General features: G+C 37.3%; 1 protein-coding gene across 8 annotated transcripts in view; it reads left to right on the top strand.

Annotated features, from left to right (window-relative positions):
• The window catches only part of TBCE (tubulin folding cofactor E), a 104,722-nt gene that overhangs the window by 22,000 nt on the left and 57,868 nt on the right, over nt 1-24,854 (top strand). For 4 of the 8 annotated variants that reach the window (XM_077168395.1, XM_077168394.1, XM_077168393.1 and 1 more), the window contains exon 2: nt 815-948. The exons of 3 other annotated variants lie outside the window; for them this stretch is intronic. In XM_077168395.1, the coding sequence (XP_077024510.1) occupies nt 849-948 (100 nt within the window). In that variant the 5' untranslated portion in view covers nt 815-848. Of the gene's footprint in view, nt 1-814; nt 949-24,854 lie in introns of those variants that run through there. One more of the 8 variants, XM_077168400.1, reaches the window with a different exon arrangement.

Here is a 24,854-nt window from a genome sequence, read left to right on the forward strand (position 1 = left end):
CCAAAATGTTTCCTCTTTTATAAGACTTCAGAAACTTATCAAGACCTACCCAAATGGGTGGAGACATGTCATCACCTAATTCAGTTTAACAACCGCTCTTGATTAAATCACATCTCCAGGGAGATGATCTAACTACAAATTCAAACATACAGTATTGAATAGGGATTATTCTGCCTTTATGAAATGGGATTTAGATTAAAACATGGCTTTTCTAGGGGACATACATCCTGTAGAGTTTCCCACAGTCTGGAATTTGGCTGACCAGATGCTGATGATGTCATTTAATATGTTCATCAGGCCTTTGCTTTTCCTGTGAAGTGGAATTTAGATCTGCTTACCTTTCCTTATGATACGTTTTCTCTGGGTATTTTTAAGATTTTCTCTTTACTTTTAGGCTTTTGTACTTTCAGTAGAGCTAAAATTTTTATTTATTGTTCTTTATAGGTTGCTTCCTGAGTCTGTGGATTTATCTTTTTCACAAACTCTCCCTTTCTGAGGAGAAAACAGTGCCTAAATTGTCCCCTTCCCTCCTTTCTCTCCTCCTTTCCTTGAGTAAATGCAGAATAGACAAGTCATGTGACATGAATTAGAGTTAAACAAGAGTTAAAAAAATTAGATTATCAATATAGTTAGACAGTGAAATAAAACCAAATCATGAAAAATACAGTACACAAACGTATTAGGTTCTTCTCTTCTCCAAAATACAAAAGACTAAATCGTTCAGAAGCATTGTACTCATGAATATCTCTATGGAGTTAAAATCTTTTAAAGGAATTATATTAAGTCCTTGTCAACGTTGTAATTTTCTTCCTAGATCTCCTTGTATATTGGATTCTGGCTGTATTATAATGAGTGACACTTTGACTTTAGATGTTATCGGTCGAAGAGTTGAAGTCAATGGAGAACATGCAACAGTGCATTTTTTTGGTCTCATCCCTCCTGTAGCAGGTACTTTGTGGTTTTATATGTCTGTGTGTGTGTGTGTGTGTGTGTGTGTGTGTATATATATATATATATATATACACATATATATGTGTGTGTGTATAATACATGTATGTGTATATACATTCTGCAATTGTTTCTTTGTAAGCTTTATCAAACCAATTTTGAGGAAACTAACAACCAGTTAATAGATGTTTCCTGTATGCAGTTGTTTAATTTCTTAGGATATCTGTGGTTTTGTTTAATAATAAGCCATAATTGAAAGCTATTTAATTACTTAGTTGTTGCTGTTGTATATCATATACCTTAAATATCTTCTGAAAAAACTTTAAACAATAACAAATCTTGATTTCTCATAATCTAATCCCCAAAACCAAGTCTTAAATTTAAAAAATTTCTTTTCAGTCATTAAATCATGGGTGTAGGTGTTTAATGTAGTTTAAATTGATAAACATACAATTTTGTACGGCCTTTTTTTTTTTTGCATGGGCATGCACCGGAAATCAAACCTGGGTCTTCAGCATGACAGGCAAGGATTCTGCCATTGAGCCGCTATCACACCGCCCTGCCTTTTCTGTACTTTACTATGTTTCTGTAGCATTATTTTACTTATATTTCCTAGTGGCTGCATTTTAGTATACAGTTTGTTAAATCATTCTCCATTTTTGGACATCCATTTCTAGTGTTTTGCTTTTGTTAATAACGGTATAGTAAACTTATTTATTTGTGTTGGTCAGTCAGCGCATATTTGAATATTTTTCAGCACATATTTGAATATTTTCTGTATGGTAGTAACTGACCTGAATAGTAATATATTCAGTTAATATTCGTTCTTAGAATATAGGGAAACATGTGTTGGAATGAAAACACTAATAGTATTCCTTATTCTAACCCTAACCGTAACCTTATCCTACACATATGTGAATAGTACAGGGGATTTAGTCATAAACTAGACCAGTGGTTCTCAAACTATGATCCCTAATCAGAATCAGCATCACTTGGAGACTTGTTAGAAATTCAAATTCTTGGGTCTCACATCAGAACTACAGAATTATAAACTCTGGGGATGGGGCCCAGCAATCTGTTTTAATAAGCCTTCCAGGTAATTCTGTTGCTTACTAAAGTTTTGAGAACCACTTAGCTAGATAGATATGGACTCTGCCTTTCCGGAGCTTACAGTTTACCATGGAAAACTTTGAACAAATTCCTGTTATTATTAAGAATATTGGCAAATGGGAAGGGAAAGTAACATTTAAAAAATAATTACTATGTACCAGGTAGTTTGGCATATGCTATCTACTTTGGATGTTATGCCAACACCCCTAAAATATAGATGTTAGTATTCCCATTTTTATAGATGAGAAGACCAAGATTCAAGACTCAAAACTTTCAAATGGCAGAGCTGAGATAGGAATTTATGCTCCAAAGCCTATGCCTTTTGCACTGTTACATCTCAAGAATATGAGTATTTTAAGGTTCTTGATATGTATTGCCAAATTATCATCTGAAAGTACTGGATCAATATTAATACCTGGAAATTTCTAATACCTAGGGTCTCCGGGAAGTAGACTAAGGTGGAGATTGCATTTAGGAAGTTTAGTGTTCAGAAATTTATCAAGTAGACTAAGGTGGAGATTGCATTTAGGAAGTTTTAGTGTTCAGAGATTAACAAGTATGAAACGGGAGAAAGGGAAAGAAGCAGGATTGGGCAGTGGGAGGAGATGGGCTGTAGTTCAGTCTCAACAAAGGTTTCAGTTGAACCCATGGGAAGCTCTGAAAGTAGGATGCATCTTCAGAGTCATTCTTAGTTGAGATGATAGGGGTTGGGCCATTAATTCCTCAGCCTTGATCAGTCCTTGAGTTCTCCTCCCCTAAGGAAGGGGAAATGCCCTTGGGCAAGGTGTTCTCTTAAAGAGTTTTTTTAAGAGGACTGATGATTGAAGGCTACTCCCAAAAGTCAGTTCTCCCAGCAGCTGTGAAATAAATCCCAATTCCTGAAGGTGAAATGGGTGATGCATCACAAATACAGTAATATAGATGAAAGTTACTTAATGGTAGCTTAGTAAATATGAAGTAGCACATTAATTTAATTTTCATTTATTAAATTATCTGTGAGTTTGATACTTCTCCATGTATGTATTATCAAGCAGGAGTTTTTTTCTTTACCCCTGAAAATTATACTTCTACAGAGAGGAAGTTACTGTGTATTAAGTCTTTACTAATTATCTCATTGTATGACTTTGTTCTCTCTTTACTTTAGCTCAACTGATACTAGTTTTGAATTGCTTTTAGAGGTTATCTGATGGAATTTGTACAGAGATGCAAAGAATTGAACAGAGATTTAGTAATTATTCCTAGGGTTCCTTTATAATCACTTGTATGGTTGTTACAGGACTGTTGTGAGAATTAAATGAGTTAAGGTGTTAGAAGCACTTCAGCCAACTTATTAGTGCATAATGTTTACACTATTGTTGTTAAATAAACATTTAAAAAATCACTTAATCCCTGATGCTTTGCAAGTGGCTCTTTGGGGTTTGAGATGTAATTTCCTGTGCTGGTAATATATACATACATAGATTTAAAAATCATCCTATCTTAAAACTGTTTTGACAGAAGTAAAAATAATGTGTTCTAGTAGGAGAATTATGGCCCCCCACTCCAAAGATGTTCATTTCCTAATTCCCAGAACCTGTGAATATGTTCATTGGTATGGCAAAGGGAATTAAGGTTGCAGATGCAATTAAAGTTGCTAACTAGCTGACCTTAAAAAGGAAGATTATCATGGGATTATTCAGGTGAACCCAGTAAAATCACAAGGGCCCTTAAAAATGAATCATAAGTAGAAGAAGAGTTATTATCAGAGTGATGCAATGTGAGAAGGACTAGACTGGCCATTGCTGACTTTGACAGTGGAAGGGGCCATAAGCTAGAAAATGCAAGAAAACAGAATGTCCCCTAGAGTTTCCAGAAAGTCTAGGCTGACACCTTGATTTTAGTCCAGTGTGTTCCATATCAGACCTCTGACCAACAGAATTGTAAGATAGTACATTTGTGTTGTTTTAAGCCAGTAGTTTGTAGTAATTTCTTATACCAGCAATGAGAAACACATGTGCCTTAGAAAATTGTGTGAGGTATTTGAAAAAGCAGGACACTGATAAGAAAATTTCATTTGAAGAGTCCAAATAAAATTGTTTCATGAAATGTAGGAGTAAGCATCGGGAAGCAGTATTTCTAAATTAGTGTACTATTTTATCCCATGTGATTTTTTTTTAAACATATTTTTATTGAGAAATCTTCACACACTTACATTCCACACATGGTACACAATCAGTGGCTGACAATATCATCACATAGTTGTGTATTTGTGCACCATGTGACTTTTAAAAATTTTTGGTTAATTTTTAAAAAAATTACAAGAGAAAGGCAAACATTCTTAACATTTGCTCATTCTGTTCTACATATATAATCAGTAATTCACAGTATCATCACATAGTTGCATATTCATCATCATGATCATTTCTTGGAATATTTGCATCAATTCACAAAAAGAAATAAAAGGATAACAGGAAAAAAAAAGATTATACATACCATACCCCTTACCCATCGCTTTCATTTTTCACTAGCATTTCAAACTAAATTTATTTTAACATTTGTTCCCCCTATTATTTATTTTTATTCCATATGTTCTACTCGTCTGTTGACATGGTAGATAAGAAGGAGCATCAGACGCAAGGTTTTCACAATCACACAGTCACATTGTGAAAGCTATATCATTATTCAGTCATCATCAAGAAGCATGGCTATTGGAACATGGCTCTGCATTTTCAGGCAGTTCCCTCCAGCCTCTCCACTACATCTTGAATAACAAGGTGATATCTGCTTAATGCATAAGAATAACCTCCAGGATAACCTCTCGACTCTGTTTGGAATCTCTCAGCCATTGACACTTTGTCTTATTTCACTCTTCCCCCTTTTGGTCGAGAAGGTTTTCTCAATCCCTTGATGCTGAATCTCAGCTCATTCTAGGGTTTTTCTCAATCCCTTGATGCTGAGCTTCAGCTCAGTCTAGGATTTCTGTCCCACATTGCCAGGAAGGTCCACACCCCTGGGAGTCATGTCCCACGTAGACAGGGGGAGGGTGATGAGTTTGCTTGTTGTGTTGACTGGAGAGAGAGGCCACATCTGAGCAACAAAAGAGGTTCTCTTGGGGGTGACTCTTAGGCCTAAATTTTAAGTAGACTTGACCTATCCTTTGTGGGGTTAAGTTTCATATGAACAAACCCCAAGACTGGGGGCTCAGCCTGTAGCTTTGGTGGTCCACACTGCTTGTGGGAATATCAAGAATTCAACTTGGGGAAGTTGAATTTCTCCCCGTTCTCACCATTCCCCAGAGGGGACTTTGCAAATACTTTTCCAACCACTGATCGAATCACTCTGGGATTCATCAGGGCATCACTCTGGACAAACCAACAAAATCTCATGTCCTACCCAAGATTCTAAGTACTTGTGATGTTCAGTCAAGCTATCTGCATAAGTTATGTTAGGAAATGCACTAGTCAAAATATAAATTTTGTACCAAGGAAATATTTTTTACTTTACTCTCACACATAAGGTGACATTTAAAAATATTAATTACCATCTATTTTCAGCACCCTGCAGTAATGATATTCCTTTGTTCTTCCTCATGCACAAACATTTTTAATATTTGTACATTTAGTCACTATTATTATACACTCTAGGCATTCCTAGCTTATACCATCTCAATCTTTATCGTCTATCTTTGTTTCTGATTTCATTTATGCCCCTAGCCCTCCTCCCTCTGTCATTCTCATATGCAGCTTCATTAGTGTTTTAACATAATTGTATTACAGTTAGGCAGTATTACGTCGTCCATCTCTGAGTCTTTATATTCAGTCCTGTTGCACAATCCGGATCACTCCAGCTCCAGTCACCCAACATCTTACCCCATTTCTATCTCCTGATGGTCTCTGTTACCAATGAAATATTCCAAGTTTATTCACTAATGTCAGTTCATATCAATGAGACCATACAGTATTTGTCCTTCTGTTCCTGGCCACTCTTACTCAGCATAATGTCCCTGAGGTCCATCCATGTTGTTACATACTTCATAACTTTATTCTGTCTTACAGCTGCACAATATTCCACCATATGTATATGCCACAGTTTTTCTAGCCACCCGTCTGTTGATGGATATTTTGTCTGTTTCCATCTCTTGGTAATTGTAAACAATGCTGCTATAGATATTGGTGTGCAAATGCCTGTTTGTGTCCCTGCCATCATCTCCTTTGAGTAGAGACAGCATATAGATGGGTCCTGTTTTTTAATCCCTTCTGCCAGTCTATGTCTTTTTTTTTTTTAATCCATTTAAATAATTTTGCTTTTATTTATTCTGTGTTTTCACATAGATAGTGAAATCTGGCTGAAACAAAGAACCACCACAACCACAATAATAATGATAGGAGTTAAGCAGATTAATTAATCAATTGCCACACCAGAAAATATGCTTAGTACTCTAAGTAGATAATCTCAATTGGGTGCTACCTTTGGAGTTCTTCCTCTCAGGTTTTTTGTCCTCCAGGCCCTCCTAAGGGTGCTTCAGTTTCAGATATTGTGCACTTTCTATGTCTTTTGATTGGGGAGTTTAATCCATTAACATTTAGTGTTATTACTGCATGGGTAGTACTTTCTTTGCTATTTTGCCTTCCTGATTTTATATGTCATATCTAATTTTCCTTCTTTTTACCTTTACTGATAGTCTTCCTTTCTATACTCTTCTCCACACCTCTCTCTTCTGTCCGTTCGTATCTGTCTCTAGTGCTCCCTTTAGTATTTCTTGCAGAGCTGGTCTCTTGGTCACAAATTCTCTCAGTGATTTTTTGCCTGAAAATGTTTTAATTTCTCCCTCATTTTTGAAGGACAATTTTGCTGGATATAGAATTCTTGGTTGGCAGTTTTTCTCTTTTAATAATTTAAATATATCATCCCACTGTCTTCTTGCCTCCATGGTTTCTGCTGAGAAAGCTCCACAGTCTTATTGGGCTTCCCTTGTATGTGATGGATTACTTTTCTCTTGCTGCTTTCAAGATCCTCTCTTTCTCTTTGACCTCTGGCATTCTGATTATTAAATGTCTTGGAGTACGTTTATTTGGGTCTATTCTCTTTGGGGTATGCTGCACTTCTTGGATCTGTAATTTTAAGTTTCATAAGAGTTGGGAAATTTTCAGCGATAATTTCCTCCATTAATTTTTCTCCTCCTTTTCCCTTCTCTTCTCCTTCTGGGACACCCACAACATGTATATTAGTGCTCTTCATATTGTCCTTCAATTCCCTGAGACCCTGCTCATATTTTTCCATTTTATTCCCTATAATTTCTTTTACTTGTCGGATTTCAGATGTTCTTCCTCCAGTTCACTCATCCTATATTCTGCCTCTCGAAATCTACCATTGTAGGTTTCCATTGTTTTTTTCATCTCTTCTACTGTGCCTTTCATTCCATTAAGTTCTGTGATTTGTTTTTTTAGACTTTTGATTTCTTCTTTTTGTTCATTCCTTGCCTTCTTTATGTCCTCCTTCAATTCATTGATTTGGTTTTTGATGAGGTTTTCCATATCTATTCGTATATTCTGAATTAATTGTTTCAGCTCTTGTATCTCATTTGAACTGTTGGTTTGTTCCTTTGACTGGGCCATATCTTCAATTTTCCTGGTGTGATTTGTTATTTTTTGCTGGTGTCTGGGCATTTAATTACCTTAATTAGTTTATGTGGAGATTGCTTTCACTTCTTTACCTAGGGTTTTCTTGCTGGATGAATTTGTTGTCTGTCTGTTCTTTGACATTCAGTTCAGCTTTTTTTGGACCTCTAGCTTAGGTTTTGTTTAACAGGGGAGAATTTTTCAGTTCTTGTTTTCTTGTTTCTTGCCCTCCTTGTATGGTGCCTTTCCCCCCGCCACCCTTAGGAGGGTCTATGTAGGTATTATAGACCCGAGCTGGGTTTTCCCAGACCAAACTGGCCTCCTATCAGGAAGAAAGAGTCACCTCCATCAGTTTTCCCTGAGGGTGAGACCCAGCAGGTTGACAGACTTTCCTGTGAAGTCTCTGGGCTCTGTTTTTCTTATCCTGCCCAGTATGTGGTGCCTGTCTGCCTGCAGGTCCCACCAGCATAAGATGATGCGGTACCTTGAACTTTGGCAGACTCTCCCTGCTGGGGGCATGGTGGAGACAGAGGAGAGGTTGTGGGCTGGTTTTAATGGCTTCAAATAACCAAGCCCTGGTGTCTGAATTCCTTGCGGAAGGGGTTCCAGCTGAGCTGAGCTTCACCGCTCTCCTGGAGAAGGCACAGGCTCTAGATAAGCCCTCAAATGACCTTGTTTCTGCCTATGCCTGGGGCAGTTGCAGCTTGAGAAGCCCTGCCGCTGTATCCAAAGGCAGTCAAGCCTTTGTAGAAACACAGCCACAAAAACCTCTGTTTCCTTTTTCCATCAGCCCTGCCCCTTTTGTGCCAGGGCAAAAATGAGCAACCTCCTCTTTGGCCAGGTTCACCTGAGCTGGGGGCCTATCCTTAGTAGTCAGAATCTGTTAATTAATTCCACAATTGGCGTTTGGTTGAGTTCAGCCCCTGCTGCTGGTAAAGTCTCTTTCCTTTCCCCTCTGGGTAGCAGCCTGTGGGGGAGGGGCGCCGGCCACTGTGGCCTGGGAAACTCATGGTTCTGGGGGGGCTTGCAGCCGATCCAGCTGGTCCAGACTGGGGTACGCTGTGTGTTTGATCACTGATGTAGCCCCAGGAGCTGTTCTGTACTGTGTCTGGTTATTTAGTAGTTGTTCTAGAGGATGGACTAAAATGTCACGTTGTTAAGCTGCCATCTTCTCCTGGAAGTCCACCATGTGATTTTAAAAAATATTTTTTACTGTGATATATAAATCTATACAGAAATCAATTAAACTTCGAAGTACATTTTAACAAGCAGTTAACAGAACAGATCTCAAAATTTCATATAGGTTACAGTTCCACAATTTTTCTTTCTTTGTGCTATATGATTTGAAAAATGACATGTACCTAATAAAATGTTATAAGTAGACTTTTTGACATCTATATGCTTAAAATTTAAATATTTATTACTTGGATATTCAAAAATTAAATATTTATTACTTGAATATTGAAATATGTATATAATTGGGATTGTCTCATATCAGTGCATAAACTGTATTTATATTTCTTCTTGGGTAATTGCCTTCATGGTTCTTTACCCTTTATGATCATCCTGTGATGTGCTTTATGATAATTAAAATAGGATATTATTGACTGCCTTCATGCAGTGACTAAATTGAAATGCTTATAGTATTTTGCTTCCCATTTATCCCATACTAATAATGTTACTATTTAAAAAGTGTTAATTTTAAGTAAAATAGTTCAAGTATTTCTTGTAGTTTCTTGTGAAGTTATTTTGTATTCTATGCTCAGTACTAAATTGCACTTGAAATGTATTGTCACCTGTTAAAACTGGAATGTTGGAAATTTGAATTTACCTTAGGAAGTAGGGCTCTCAATCTGTGACTTTTCATCAGAAATGTCAGACATCTACTTTTGATCTCTTTAACGTTTTTCTCCATTCTTCACATCAGCTTACCAGAACCTGCATATCAACTTCCAGTACCCCAAATTTCAACTTCTACCTGGAACTCTTTTAAAAGGTCTGAATCTCACCCCCAGAGAACCTTTTTTGTTGCTAAGATGTAGCCGCTCTCTCTTTCTCTCTCAGCTGACATGGCAAGCAAACCCACTGCCCTTACCCTTCCACATGGGACATGACTCCCAGGGTTGTAAACCTCCCTGGCAATGTGGGACAGAAATCCTGGGGTGAGCTGGGACTCGGCATCAAGGGACTGAGAAAGCCTTCTTGATGAAAAAAGGGAAAGAGAGAAATGAGACAAAAGAAAGTGTCAGTGACTGAGAGATTTCAAGCAGAGTTGAGAGAGTATCCTGGAGGTTATTCTTACGCATTGTATAGATATCCCTGTTTTAGTTTATGGTGTATTAGAGTGGCTAGAGGGAAGTACCTGAAACAGTAGAGGTGTGTTCCAGTAGCCATGTTTCCATTTTTTTTTTTAAACTTTTTTTATTAATTAAAAAAAATTAACAAAAAACATTTAGATATCATTCCATTCTGCATATACAATCAGTAATTCTTAATATCACCACATAGTTGCATATTCATCATTTCTTAGTACATTTGCATCGATTTAGAAAAAGAAAAAGACAACAGAAAAAGAAATAAAATAATAATAGAGAAAAAAAAGACTATACATACCATACCCCTTACCCCTTGCTTTCATTTACCACTATTTCAAACTGAATTTATTTTAACATTTGTTCCCCCTATTATTTATTTTTATTCCATATGTTCTACTCTTCTGTTGATATAGTAGCTAAAAGGAGCATCAGACATAAGGTTTTCACATTCACAGAGTCTCATTGTGAAAGCTATATCATTGTTCAGTCATCATCAAGAAACATGGAGTAGCCATGTTTCTTGAAGATGATTGTATAATATAGCTTTTGCAATGTGACTGTCTGACTGTGAAAAGCTTGTGTCCGATGCTCCTTTTATCTATAGTATGGACAGAAGAATAAAAACTATGGATAAAAAATAAATAATAGGAGAAACAAAGGTTAAAATAAATTGAGTAGATTGAAATAGTGGTGGTCAAAATGAGAGGGAGGGGTAAGGGGCATGACATATATGAGTTTTATGAGAATTTATTTATATTTGTAGTGTTAATCAGTGGGACACATGAGTCTATACAGTCCCTTTCAGTCATGTTCACCTTCAATATGGTAATATTACTTATAGACCTACTAGAGAACTGCTGTTCTAGTTTGCTAGCTGCCGGAATGCAGTGTACCAGAAACAGAATAGCTTTTAAAAAAGGGAATTTAATAAGTTGCTAGTTTATAGTTCTGTGGCCGAGGAAATGTCCCAGTTAAAACAAGTCTATAGAAATGTCCAATCAAAGGCATCCAGGGAAAGATACCTTGGTTCAAGAAGGCCGATGAAGTTCATGTTTCTCTCTCAGCTGAAAGGGCATGTGGCGAACATGGCATCATCTGCTGGCTTTCTTGTGGTTCTGCAAAAAGGACTCTCTCCAAAATGTTTCCTCTTTTAAAGGATTCCAGCAAGCAACTCCACCTTGAATGGGTGGAGACACACCTCTATGGAAATCATCTAATCAAAAGTTGACACCCACAATTGGGTGGGTCACATCTCCATGGGAACAATCAAAATGCTCCCACCCAGCAATATTGAATGAGGATTAAAGGACATGGCTTTTCTGGGGTCCACCACAGATTCAAACCGGCACAACTGCCTTCACTTCTATCTATTCCCTTACAATTACAATTCAACCTCATTAGCAAACTGTTCACCCATCTCAAGCTTCTGTGTATCTCTAGGTCCCCCCATATTCCATATTATTAGCCTCTGATTTTACCTTTACCATGGTCGTAAAAGTGGAATCATGTAATATCTATTCTTTTGTATCTGTCTTATTTCACTCAGCATTATGTCCTCAAGGCTCATCCATCTTGTCATGTGCTTCACGATGTCATTTCATCTTATTCCTGCATAGTATTCCACTGTATGTATATACCACATTTTGTTAATCCACTCCTCTGTTGATGGGCACTGGAATTGTTTCCATCTTTTGGCAATTGTAAATAGTGCTACTATGAACATTGGTGTGCGAATATCTTTTTGTGTCAGTGCTTGCAGCTCTTCTGGGTATATACCCAATAGTGGAATTTCTGGGCCATAGGACAACTTGATGTTAGTTTTCTGAGGAACCGTCAGACTTGTCTTCCATAGCAGCTATACCATTATAGATTCCCATCAGCAATGCATAAGTGTCCCAATTTCTCCACATCTTCTCTTAACATTTGTTGTTTCCTATTTGTTTAATAGCAGCAATTCTTAGAAGTGTGAGGTGGTATCTCATTGTCGTATAGATCTGCATTTCCCTTATAGCTAATGAGAATAAGCATCTCTTTGTGTGCTTTTGAGCCATCTGTATTTGCTCTTCAGAAAAATGTCTTTGTATCTTTAGCCTACTTTATAACTGGGTTGCTCGTTCTTTTGTTGTTCAGTTGTATGATTTCTTTATGTATGCAGGATATCAAACCTTTATCCAATGTGTGGTTTCCAAATATTTTGTCCTGTTGAGTTGATTTCTTCTTTACCTTTTTGGCAGTCTTTTGAGGCACAAAACATTTGATTTTGAGGAGTTCCATTTATCTATTTTCTCTTTTGTTGCTTGTGCTATGGATGTAAAGTTTAGAAAGCTACCTCCTATTACTAGGTATTGAAGATGTTTCCCTACATTTTCTTCTGTGAACCTTATGGTACAGGTTCTTATATTTAGGTGTTTGATTCAGTTTAAGTTAATTTTTGTATAGGGTGTAAGGTAAGGGTCCTCTTTTATTCTTTTGGTTAGTGATAGCTAGTTTTCCCATGCCCATTTATTGAAAAGACTATTTTGTCCTAGTTCAGTGGATTGGGGGCCTTGTTGAAGATCAGTTTACCATGGAATTGGTGGTGTATTTCTGAGCTCTCAACTCAATTCCCTTGGTTAATACTTCTATCCTTGTACCACTACCATGCTGTTTTGACTACTATGACTTTATAATACATATTAAAATCCCATTTCATTCCTCTTTTTAGGGTACCTTTAGCTATTCAGGGTCTCTTTCCCTTCCAGATGAATTTGGTAACTAGCTTTTCCATGTCCTCAAAGTAGGTTGTGGGAATTTTGATTTATACTGCACTGCATTGAATCTGTAGATCAATTTGGGTAGAATTGACATCTTAACGACATTTAACCATCCTGTCCATGAGCATGGAATGTCTTTCCAACTATTTAAATCTTTGATTTCTTTTAGCAATGTTATGTTGTTCTCTGTATGCAAGACCTTTACATCTCTAGTAAAGTTCGTTCCTAGAAGCTTTATTCTTTTAGTTGCTATTTTGAATGAGATTATTTCCTTAATTAACTCCTTGGTTAGGTCTTTGCTTATGTATAGAAGCATTACTGATTTTTTTTTTTTTTCTTGAACAGGCAGGCACCGGGAAATGAACCTGGGTCTCCAGCATGGCAGGCATGAACTCTGCCTGCTGAGCCATCGTGGCCCGCCCCATTACTGATTTTTGCACATTTTATAACCTGCTGTGTTGCTGAATTTCTTTATTAGCTCAAGTAACTTTATTGTATATTTCTCAGGATTTTCCAAGTATCACATCATCTGCAAATAATGAGTTTTACTTCTTCCTTTCCAATTTGGAAACCTTTTATTTACTTTTCCTGTCTGATTGCTCTCATTAGAACTTCTAGTGCAATGTTGAGTAATAGTGGTGATGGAGAGTATCTTGTCTCATTCCTGATCTTAGAGGGAAAGCGGTCAGCTTCTCAACATTGAGTATGATGCTGGCTGTGCATTTTTTTATAAATACTTTTTATTATATTGAGGAAGTTACCTTGGATTCCTACCTTTTGAACCATTTTTATCAGAAAAATATGTTGAGTTTTGTCAAATGCTCTTTCAGCATCATTTGAAATGATACGATTTTTCCCTTTCGTTTTGTTATTGTGCTATATTACATTAACTGATTTTCTTGTGTTGAATCATCCTTGCATTTCTGGTATAAACCCCTCTTGGTTGTGGTGTTTAATTCTTTTAATGTGCTGTTGGGTTAGGTTTGCTAATATTTTGTTGAGAATTTTTGCATCTGTGTTCATTAGGGAAATTGATGTGTAATCTTTGGTTCTTGTAACATCTTTATTGGTTTTGGTGTTAAAGCAATGTTAGCTTCATAAAATGAGTTAGGTCGTTGTGCTGGTTTGAATTTGTGGACCCCAGAAAAGCCATGTCCTTTAATCATCATTCAGTATTCTGGGTGGGAGTTTTTAAATTATCCATGGAGATGTGACTCACCCAGTTCTGGGAGGTAACTTTTGGTTAGATGATATCCATGGAGGTATGTCTCCCCCATTCAGGGTGGGTTGCTTACTGGAGCCCTTTAAGAGGGAACCATTTTGGAAAGAGCTACAGAGCTGGCACAGCTAGAGCCCTTGGAGATGAACAAGGTGAATGCTCCGGGGTTGCTTCATGAAACAGGAAGCCAGGAGAGAAAGTTAGCAGACACCACCATGTTCATGTGCCTTTCCAGTTGAGAGAGAAACCCTGAATGTTTTTGGCCTTCTTGAAAAAAGGTATCTTTCCCTGGATGCCTTAGATTGGACACTTCTATGGCTTTGCTTTAATTTGGACATTTTCACAGCCTTAGAACTGTGCACTTGAAATTTTATAAATTCTGCCTTTTAAAAGCTGTTCTGTTTCTGGTATATTGCATTCTGGCAGCTAGCAAACTAGAACAGATTTTGGTACCAGAAGGTGGGGTGTTGCTGTGGTTTGTAAATACCAACATTTTGGAATGGCTAATTTTAAATGGATAAGGGGAAGATTCTGGAAGAGTTATGAGGAGCTTGATAGAAAAGGCCTAAAGCGCTTTGAAGAGACTTGGTAGAAACATGGACTCTAGGGATGCCTGTGGCGAGGCGCTAGACAGAAGTGAGGCCTGTGTTATTGCAAACTGGAAGGAAAGCGATCCTTGTTTTAAAATGGCAGATAATCTGGCAAAATTGACTTGTGGCTTTGGCTGGAAGGAATATTTTAAAAGCCATGAATTCAGATATTTAGCAGAAGAGATTTCCGAATTAAATGTGGAAAGTACGGCCTGGTTTCTCCTTGCAGCTTACAGTGAATGCGACAGGAAAGAGAGAATCTGAGACCTCAACTCTTGGGTACAAAGAAACCAGAAATTGAACCCATTTCAAATTGAGTTCTGCTTATTGAGAGCACTTCAGAACTCTGTATTATCAATAAACAAATCTCTGTGCTGCCCTTAGCACAAGGAGTTTCTAAGAATATTCAAATCTCCTATTGGTTTGTCGTCATCATTGCAAATAATTTAATTATGCTTATGAAGTTCACTTACAAACAAGCAGCAAAATCACTTTATTTTTTTTATTGTTGTACATGGAGGAACTGGTTCTATAGAATGACTCCAAAAATGTTTATCTAATATTTGGTGAGGGGCTGGCAGAAATTTAAAGATTTAGTGAAGAAAAACTTATCTGTATAATTAATTTATTATGTTGGTGTATGGGCTGTGAGTTCACCCTTTAGTGGTCAGTTGTCATTTCCTAACAACTATGCATTTTGGTTCACTGTGATGATGGTCTATATTAGTGACTACAACATGTTTATACCACTGATTCAAATTCCATCCATGATGAAATTATACAAATACTGCATATATTGATATCTTTTATTGCAAAATTATAAATTTAAAACTTGTATAATGTTATTGTGCTTTTCGAAATAAAATATCTCATATGTGTATATTAAAAAAAAAAAAAAAAACGAAACCAGAAATTGATGTTCTGGAAAATTCTCGGCTTTCAGGAAGGGAAACCCCAGAGAGTAGTGCCCCATGTTGAGGATTTAACCAAATGTGAAGTCAGTCAGCCATTTCAGAAAAAGCCAGGATTAGAAACGGAGTTATCCAGGAAGGATTTGTGGAAATTCCTGCTGTCTAATGGGCACGATCCTTGCCTGCTACATAGAAAGCCAACAAAAGTGCTGTGGGACCTGTATAAACAGAGCCACTGCCAGTCTGGACTTGGGAGCTTAGAAAAGGAAAAATGTGCAGGTAAAATAACTTCAGAGGCAGAATTGTGGAAGCTAAAGTCTAAAGTTAAGAAACCTCAGTCCAGGAGAGCAGACACACGCAAGTACTTGGAGAGGGTGATTTTGCCCCAAAGGCAGAGGATGGGCCTTCTGTCTCATTGCAGTGGAAGAGTTGTACACCCTCGGGCCTTAGAGAATGTGCAGCACATTCCTTGGGAATTGGGGAGAGCCTGCCTGCCACCACATGGGGGGGTTGAGCGTGTACCCTGGAGATGGCAGAGAGCCTGAGTGCGGCTCCGATGCTTGGAGAAGGTGGAGCAGAGAAAAAGGTGGTCTCCCCATTGTCCTCCAAGGTTGCATTTGGAGAGAGGTGGGCCACTGCATAGGCCCTTGGAAAGGGTGACTGCCGCTTTCTAAGGCCCTGATGATCAATAACTCTCAGACTTTGAAATCTAATGGACTTTGTTCTGTAGGTTTTTGAAAGTGCTTAGGTCTGGTGACTGCTGTGTTCCTTCCAATTTCTCCCTATGGAAATGGGGCTATTTATCCTATGACTGTATGTTGGCAGCAAATAACTTATTCTGAGTTTTACAGGTTCAGAGCCAGAGGAGAATTTTGCCTTAGGACAGACCATGCCTGTAACTAACTTTGAGATTTTGTACTGTTTCTGACTTTATATTTGTATTGTTACTGAAATGCTTTAAGTCTTTCTGATACTGCGATAGAATGAATGTACTTTGTATTTGGAAAGAACATGTCTTTTTAGGGTCCAAAGGGACCCTAAATTTGCTGGTTTGAATTTGTGTACCCCAGAAAAGCCATGTCCTTTAATCGTCATTCAGTATTGCTGGGCAGGAATTTTTTTTTTAATTAATTAAAAAATATATAACAACAAACAAACATTCTTAACATATGATCATTCCGTTCTACATCTATAATGAGTAATTTACAGTATCATCACATAGTTGCATATTCATCATCATAATCATCTCTTAGAACATTTGCATTAATTCAGAAAAAGAAAAAGACAACAGAAAAAAATTCATAGGTACTGTATCCCTTACCCATCTCTTTCATTGATCACTAGCAATTCAATCTAAATTTATTTTAACATTTGTTCCTCCTATTTTTTATTTTTATTCCATATGTTTTATTTGTCTGTTGATAAGGTAGATAAAAGGAGCATCAGACACAAGGTTTTCACAATCACACGGTAACATATTGAAAGCTCTGTATCATTATACAATGATCTTCAAGAAACATGGCTACTGGAACACAGCTCTGCATTTTCAGGCAGTTCCCTCCAGCCTCTCCATTGCATCTTGACTAGCAAGGTGATATCTATTTAATGTGTAAGAATAATCTCCAGGATAACCTCTCGACTCTGGAATCTCTCAGCCATTGACTGGACGGGAGTTTTTAAATTATCCATGGAGACACAACTCACCCAGTTATGGGTGGTAACTTTTGATTAGATGATTTCCATGGAAGTGTGTCTCTACCCATTCAAGGTTGGGTTGCTTACTGGAGCCCTTTAAGAGGGAACCATTTTGGAAAGAGTTACAGAGCCTGCGCAGCAAGAGACCTTTGGAGATGAAGAAGGTGAATGCCCCTGGGGAAGTTTCATGAAACAAGAAGCCAGGAGAGAAAGCTAGCAGGTGTCACCATGTTCGCCATGTGCCTTTCCAGTTGAGAGAAACCCTGAATGTCATCGACCTTCTTGAACAAAAGGTATCTTTCCCTGGATGCCTTAGATTGGACGTTTCTATAGCCTTGCTTTAATCTGGACATTTTCATAGCTTTAGAACTGTGGGCTTCCAACTTAATAACTTCTCCCTTTTAAAAGCTGTTCTGTTTCCAGTATATTGCATTCTGGCAGCTAGCAAACTAGTTCTATACTGTTCCTTTTTTCCTCAGTTTTTTGGAAATGTTTGAGCAGGATTGCTGTTTGTTCTTATTGGAATGTTTGATAAAATTCCCCTGTGAAGCCATCTGGCCCTGGGCTTTTCTTATAGGAAGATTTTTGATGTGATTGAATCTCTTTACTTGTGATTGGTTTGTTGAGATCTGTTTCTTCTTGAGTCATTGTAGCTTGTTTGTGTGTTTCCAGGAATTTGTAAATTTCATCTACATTGTATAGTTTCTTGGCATATAGTTGTTCATAGTATCCTCTTACGTTTTTTTTCTTCCAGGGTCTATGGTAATGACCTCTCCTCATTTCTGATTTTATTTGTGTTCTGTGTTTTCTTTTCACCCTTTGCTAATAGGCCTTTGGTTTTATTGATTTTCTCAAAGAACCAACTTTTAGTTTTATTGATTCCTTCATTTTTCTTTTGTTCTGCCATTTATTTTTGTTTTAATTTTTGTTATTTCAATAAAATCCTCAATTTTTGCTCTTTCTTTTTTTGAAAGTCATAACTCATTTATTGAATGAATAGTATATACAAGAATACCAGTAAAAGTAAACAGTACTACAAACTACCAATTTTGATAATAAAATCAGTATTACAGTAACAAAATACGCATAACATGAGAGGAGTGTTTGATTTTGACACATAATGGCCTTTATCCTTATTGTTACACTTAACCTAAAAGTCAGTTGGAACTTAACTGTATACCTTGGTCTAACAAGTGCTTTTAAAAAAAACAAGAACCCTCCAGATACTTTTTATTTTGCTTTGCAGTATTTAAGATTTACACAGTTGTTCAATTATATAGATTCTGATTCAACAGTATATCTATATAGCTTGTTATTCTCTTAATATCTTGAGTAGCAAGTACTCCTGAGCAAGTACTATCTGATTTTCTAAAATTGCTGTTTGAAATAAAATTTACTTCAATTGTGGGTTTTTAATTAAGTGAGATAAAAGTAAAATTCATACCCCTATCCCCCTAGGAACAAAGAGCTTTTATTAAAGTATGGAAACTCAAATCTGTCTTTCTACACTAAAGAATGGTTTTTACTAACATTTCTGGTAAGGCAATGAATGCTCCAGAATAATCTCCGATATATGTTTGCAAAGCTTAAAGTTTAAAACTGTAGTTTTAATAAGCATGACTTTATTTGATAAGTATATAACATTTACATCATTTCAAAAAATTTTTTTTGAAATGTCCTTTTTTCCCCTTGTTTTGTTATTGATATTTAAGAGTGTAATCTTTCTTCTTTGTTAATATAGGCATTTAGGGCAATAAATTTTGCCTTTAAGCACAGCCTTTCCCACATCTCCTAAGTTCTGATATGTTGTATCTCATTTTCATTTGTTGCCAGATAGCTACTATTACTGCTGTAATACTGGCATTATTATCAAAATTGTAGTTTGTAGTATTAGATTTCTCTAGCAATTTCTTCTTTGACCCACTCATTGTTTAAGAGTGTGTTAATTTCCCTGTACTGTGAAAGTTCTTGTTCTTTGGTGATTATTGATTTCCAGCTTCATTCCATTCTGATCCGAGAAAGTGCTTTGAATAATTTCAGTGCTTTTAAATTCATAAAGACTTATTTTGTGCCTGAGCCTGTGATCTATCCTAGAGAAGGTTCCATGAGCACTAGAGAAGAATGGATATCCTGGCATTTTTCAATGTAATGACCTTTATATGTCTGTGAGGTCTTATTTATCACATTGTTTACCTCCTCTATTTCCTCATAGATCCTTTTTCTGATTGTTCTATCTATACAGGAGAGTGGTGTATTGAAGTCTCCCACTATTATTCTTGAAACATCTATCGCTTCTTTCATTTTTGCCAATGTCTGTCTCATGTACTTTGAAGCTCCTTGATTGGGAGTATAGATATTTATGATTGTTATTTCTTTTTGGTTAATTGTTCCTTTTACTAATATATAGTGTCCTTCTCTATCTCTTATGATATCTGTTCTAGTTTGCTAGCTGCCAGAATGCAATATACCAGAAACAGAACAACTTTTAAAAGGGAGAATTTATTAAGTTGCAAGCCCACAGTTCTTAAGACTGTGAAAATGCCCCACCTAAAACAAGGCTATGAAAATGTCCAATCTAAGGCATCCAGGAAAAGATACCTTGGTTCAAGAAAGCTGATGATATTCAGGGTTTCTCTCTCAACTGGAAAGTCACATGGCGAACATGGCGGTGCTAGCTTTCTTTCCTGGGTTCTTGTTTCATGAAGCTCCCCCAGGGGCATTTTACATCTTCATCTCTGAAGGTCTGTAGCTGTTTGGGCACTCATGGTTCTCATGCCTCTGTTGCTCTCAAGCTTTTTCCAAAATGCTTCCTCTTTTTAAGTATTCCAGTAAACTAATCAAGACCCACTTGGAGTGGGTGGAGCCACATCTCCATGGAGATAATCTAATAAACTTTCCAACCTGTAGTAGTGAATAGGGGTTTAAAGAAATGGCTGCCTCCACAAGGTGGATTAGGATTAAAACATGGCTTTTCTAGGGCGTATAATGCTTTCAAACCAGGACAGTGTCTTTACACTTAAAGTCTATTTTGTCTGATATCAGTATAGCTGCTCCTACTTTCTTTTGGTTACAGCTTATGTGGAACATTTTTCTCTGTACTTTCTCTTTCAATCTATTTGTATCCTTGCATCTCTCTTGAAAGCAGCGTAGTGCTGGATTATATTTCTTAATCCATTTTGCCAGTTTTTAATTGGTAAATTTAATCCATTAACATTCAGAGTTATTACTGTAAAGGCATTTCTGGAATCTACCATCTTGTCCTTTGTATTTGTTAGCTCTTTATTTTCCTTTCCCACTTTTTCTTTTTATCCTTTAAGTTACCCTTACAAGTACTCTTCAATTCTGTGCCTTACTACAGACGTCCATCATCTGTTTTCTTCAGCTGGCAGAATTCCCTTTATGATTTCTTGTAGAGCCAGTATCTTGTTGACATATTCTCTCAGCCTTTGTCTGTCTATGAAAATTTTAATCTCTCCCTCAGTTTTGAAGGACAGTTTGACTGGGTACAATATTCTTGGCCTGAATTCTTTCTCTTTAAGGATCTTAAATGTATCATATTACTGCCTCCTTGCCTCTGTGGTGCCACAGAGTAATCTGAACTTGGTCTTAACATGGTTTCCCTTGTATGTAGTAGATTGTTTTTCTCTTGCCACTTTCAGGAATTTCTTCTCTTCAATATTTCATAGACTTATTAGTATGTATCTTGGGGTAAGCCTATTTGGATTTACTCTATTTGTAGTTTGTTGGGCTTCTTTGATTTGCATATTTATGTCTGTTATAAAGGTTTGGAAGTTTTCCCCCATTATATCCTCCACTAATTTTCCTAGCCTTTTATTCTCTTCTACCTCTGGGACACCAAAGATCCTTATATTTGTGTGCTTTGTTTTGTCCATCATTTCCCTGAGATCCAATTCAAATTTTTCTATCTTTTTTGTTATTTGCTCTTTTATGTGTTCAAAATCAGTCCTCTAGTTCACTTATTTTTTTCTTCTGCCTCTTCAATTCTTACTGTTATGTGTGTCTAATATATTTTTGATTTGGTCTGCAGCATCTTTAATCTCTGTGATATCTCCTATTTTTCTGTTTACTCTATCAAATTCATCTTTATGCTCTTCTCATTTCTTCTTGATCTCCTTTGTGTCATTAGCCATCCCATTGACTTTATTAAGTAAAATTATATGAATATCTTTGATTAGTTGTTTCACCTTCTGCATTTCCTCTGGTCTTTTAATTTGGTCATTAGGCTTGGGTATATCTGTCTGTATCATGATATGCATAGTGATTTTTTGTTGCCTTTGAGGCATGTAAATATCTTGATAGGGTTCCTTTGGAAGTTGATTTCCTTCAGTAGACTAAAGCTTTGTATTTGCAGGATGGATGTGGAGCATAATGGGGGCCTAACAGTGCAGTGATGGGTTGCGGTGCAGGTATAGGCATCGGTTGGGGACCCTATGCTGGCACCCGTGAGCCTGGGGTGCGGGGTGTGGGGTTGTAGAAGTGCAGTGCAGGGGCCTTGGGGGCAGGTTGCAGCTCAGGTACGCCGCCTTGGAGTGCAGGAGCAGGGCGCAGTGTGGGGGTCACAGAGGTAGGGCATAGTGGGAGACGGATGGGGTGACTGAACAGATGCACAGGGGCTGGTTTGCAGGCAAGATGTCGGTGGATACTTGAAGTGTAGAAGTGTTGGTTTCAGGGTGTGGGTAGGTGGCACAGAAGTTGGGGTACAGGGAGAATAGGTTGCAGGTATGTCCCTGCACATGTGGAGTGGTTCTTTGTGGTCAGTAGTAATAGTCCCCCTCTCATTTCGAACTTTATTTGCATCTTTTTTCTGATTTTCTTTGTCAGTCTAGGTCAGTTTGTCAGTTTTATTGATTTTCTCATAGAACTAACTTCTGGTTTTGTAGATTCTATTATTTTTTTATTCTCAATTTCATTCATTTCTGTTCTTATATTTGTTATTTCCTTCCTTCTTTTTGTCTTGGGTTTAGTTTGCTCTTCTTTTTCTAGTTTGTACAGATGTGCTGTTAGATCTTTGATTTTAATTTAAAAAGAATTTTTAATTAATAATAATTTTTTTAATTAAAAAATATCTTTTTTAATGTATGCATTTAGCACAATACATTTCCCTCCTAGCACTGCCTTTGCTGCATCCCGTGTTTTGATATGTTGTGTTCTCATTTTCATTCATTTAAAGGTATTTACTGATTTCTCTTATAATTTCTTCTTTGACCCACTGATTAACAGTGTGTTGTTTAACCTCCATGAATTTGTCAGTTTTCCAGTCCTCTACCTGTTATTGATTTCCAGCTTCATTTCATTATGATCAGAGAAAGTGCTTTGTATAATTTCAATATTTTAATAATTTATTGAGATCTGTTTTGTGACCCAGGATGTAGTCTGACCTGGATAATGATACATGAATGCTTGAGAAGAATGTGAATCCTGTTATTTTGGGATGTGTTTTTCTGTAAACGTCTGCTAGGTCTAGTTCATTTACGTGTTATTCAAGTTCTCTGTTTCTTTATTGGTCTTTAGTCTAAATGGCCTATACGTTGATGACAGTGACATATTCAAGTGTCCAACTATTATTGTAGAGAGGCTCTTTTCCCTTCATTGTTGCCAGAATTTACCTTATGTATTTTGGGAAACCCTGGTTTGGTGCATAAATATTTATGATTGTTATTTTTTCTTGGTTGAGTGCCCCTTTTATTAATGTGTAGTGTCCCTGTTTGTCTCTTATAACAGCTTTGCATTTCAAGTCTATTTTGCCTGATATTAATATACTTTCTACAGCCTCTATTTTTGGATGCTGTTTGTGTAGAATGTTTTTTCAGTCTTTCACTTTCAACCTGTTTTATCCTTGAGTCTAAGGTGAGTCTCTTGTAGATGGCATGGAGATGACTCATATAATTGTGTGTGTGTGTGTATATATATAATTTTTTTTGTATGCTGTATGGTTGTCAGATTTCATTGTTTTTCCATGTGAGTATCCCTTTATTGTAGCACCATTTGTTGAATTTTTGTTTGGTGAAATTGTTTGTTTATTTTGGGAAGTGCATGGGTCAGGAATTGAACCTGGGTCTCCTGCATGGCAGGTGGAATTCAACCACTGAACTAACTTGCACCCCCTCATTCATTCATTCATTCTTTCATTTTTGCATGTGCAGGTCCCGGGGATTGAAACTGGGTCTCCAGCATGGCAGGCGAGAGAACTCTGCCTGCTGAGCTACCGTGGCCCACCCCCCCTCATTTATTTTAATCTCTTCTGCCAGTCTGTGTCTTTTGATTGGAGGTTTTAATCCAGTAACATTCAGTATTATTACTATAAAGGCAGTACTTCAATCGTTTTATCCTTTGGCTTTATATCATATCTTATTTTTTTACCCTTTTAGTTAACTTTACTGATACTCTTCATTTTTACACTGTCCTCTCTCTCATATCTTTTCCTTCCAGCTGCAGGACTCCCTTTAGTATTTCTTGTGGGTAGGTCTCTTGGTAATGAACTCTCTGGGTTTCTGCTTACCTGTGGGTATCTTAAAACTCTCCCTTGTTTTTGAAGGATGGTTTTGGCTGCATAGAAAATTCTTGGTTGGCATTTTCTCTCTTTTAGCATCTTAAATATATCATACCACTTCCTTCCTACCATCTTGCCCTGCTTCCTCCCCTGCCATTCCATATTTGAAATGGAGGCTGCCAGCTGTTTTCTGTCTCCAGTTGTTTAAAACTTAAGCTCTTCTTGGAGCTGCAGGCCAGTCTCCCAAATTTGCCAATCAAAAGCTGGAGCTGGTGCCTGGCACTGTCACCTCTTTTTCTTGGGGAAGAGCCATCCTTCAGCAAACTTACCTCGCCATCCCGAGATGTTACTGTCTCTCTCAATCTGCCCTGCTTCTTCCTTTGCCAGGAGCAGGGTTGAAACAGAACCTGCTGGATGCTTTATCTCCTGGGTAGGTTAGATATTTAGCTGTGATTGGTACTTGGCGAAGTGCTCCCACTTTGCTTCTGGAATAGAGGGCTTCTATTTCCAACCAGGGAGTGGCTCTTGAGGTAGCTTGCCATGCCAGTCAGGCATGGGCTTAATCCTCCACAGTATGGAGAGTTCTCCTTACAGCTCTTCACCGCAATTTTTTATCATTCTCTTCTTTGTGCCCTTCCCTGAATGGTGTGTGGTGTTCTTTTGGTCTCCAAAGTCCCCCATACATTTGTTTCCAGCAGTTGCTGACTATTTACTGGCTACCCTGGCAGCCAAACTGAATCCTAGAACTCCCTACTCTCCCAATTTGGGGCTCCCATCATCCATGTATTTCATTTTATTGCCATTATTTCTTTAGTTTCTATTTCCTTTTTTTATAAATTGAGAAAAACATATATATAACATAAATCTTCCCATCCCTAGAATACCATTCAGTGGGATTAATCAAATTTACCGTGTTGTAGTACCCTCAGCACCATCCATTACTAGAGCTTTCCCTTCACCACAAATAGAAAACCTATTCTCACCCATTATGCATAAATTCCTCATTATTCCTGTCTCCCACCCCTGGTAACCCGTGCTCTCCTTTCTGTCTCTTTGAGCTTGTGTAGTTTCAGTTATTTTCTTTTTGATTACTGTGGGACTTAAATTTAACATCCTTAATCTATTACAGAATTATTTGCTTTGATAGCAACTTATCTTCAGTAGCATGCATGAACTATGTTCCTAGATCCCTCTGTTTCTCCACC

The sequence above is a fragment of the Tamandua tetradactyla genome, chromosome 7 (assembly GCF_023851605.1).
Source record: "Tamandua tetradactyla isolate mTamTet1 chromosome 7, mTamTet1.pri, whole genome shotgun sequence".
NCBI lineage: Eukaryota > Metazoa > Chordata > Mammalia > Pilosa > Myrmecophagidae > Tamandua > Tamandua tetradactyla.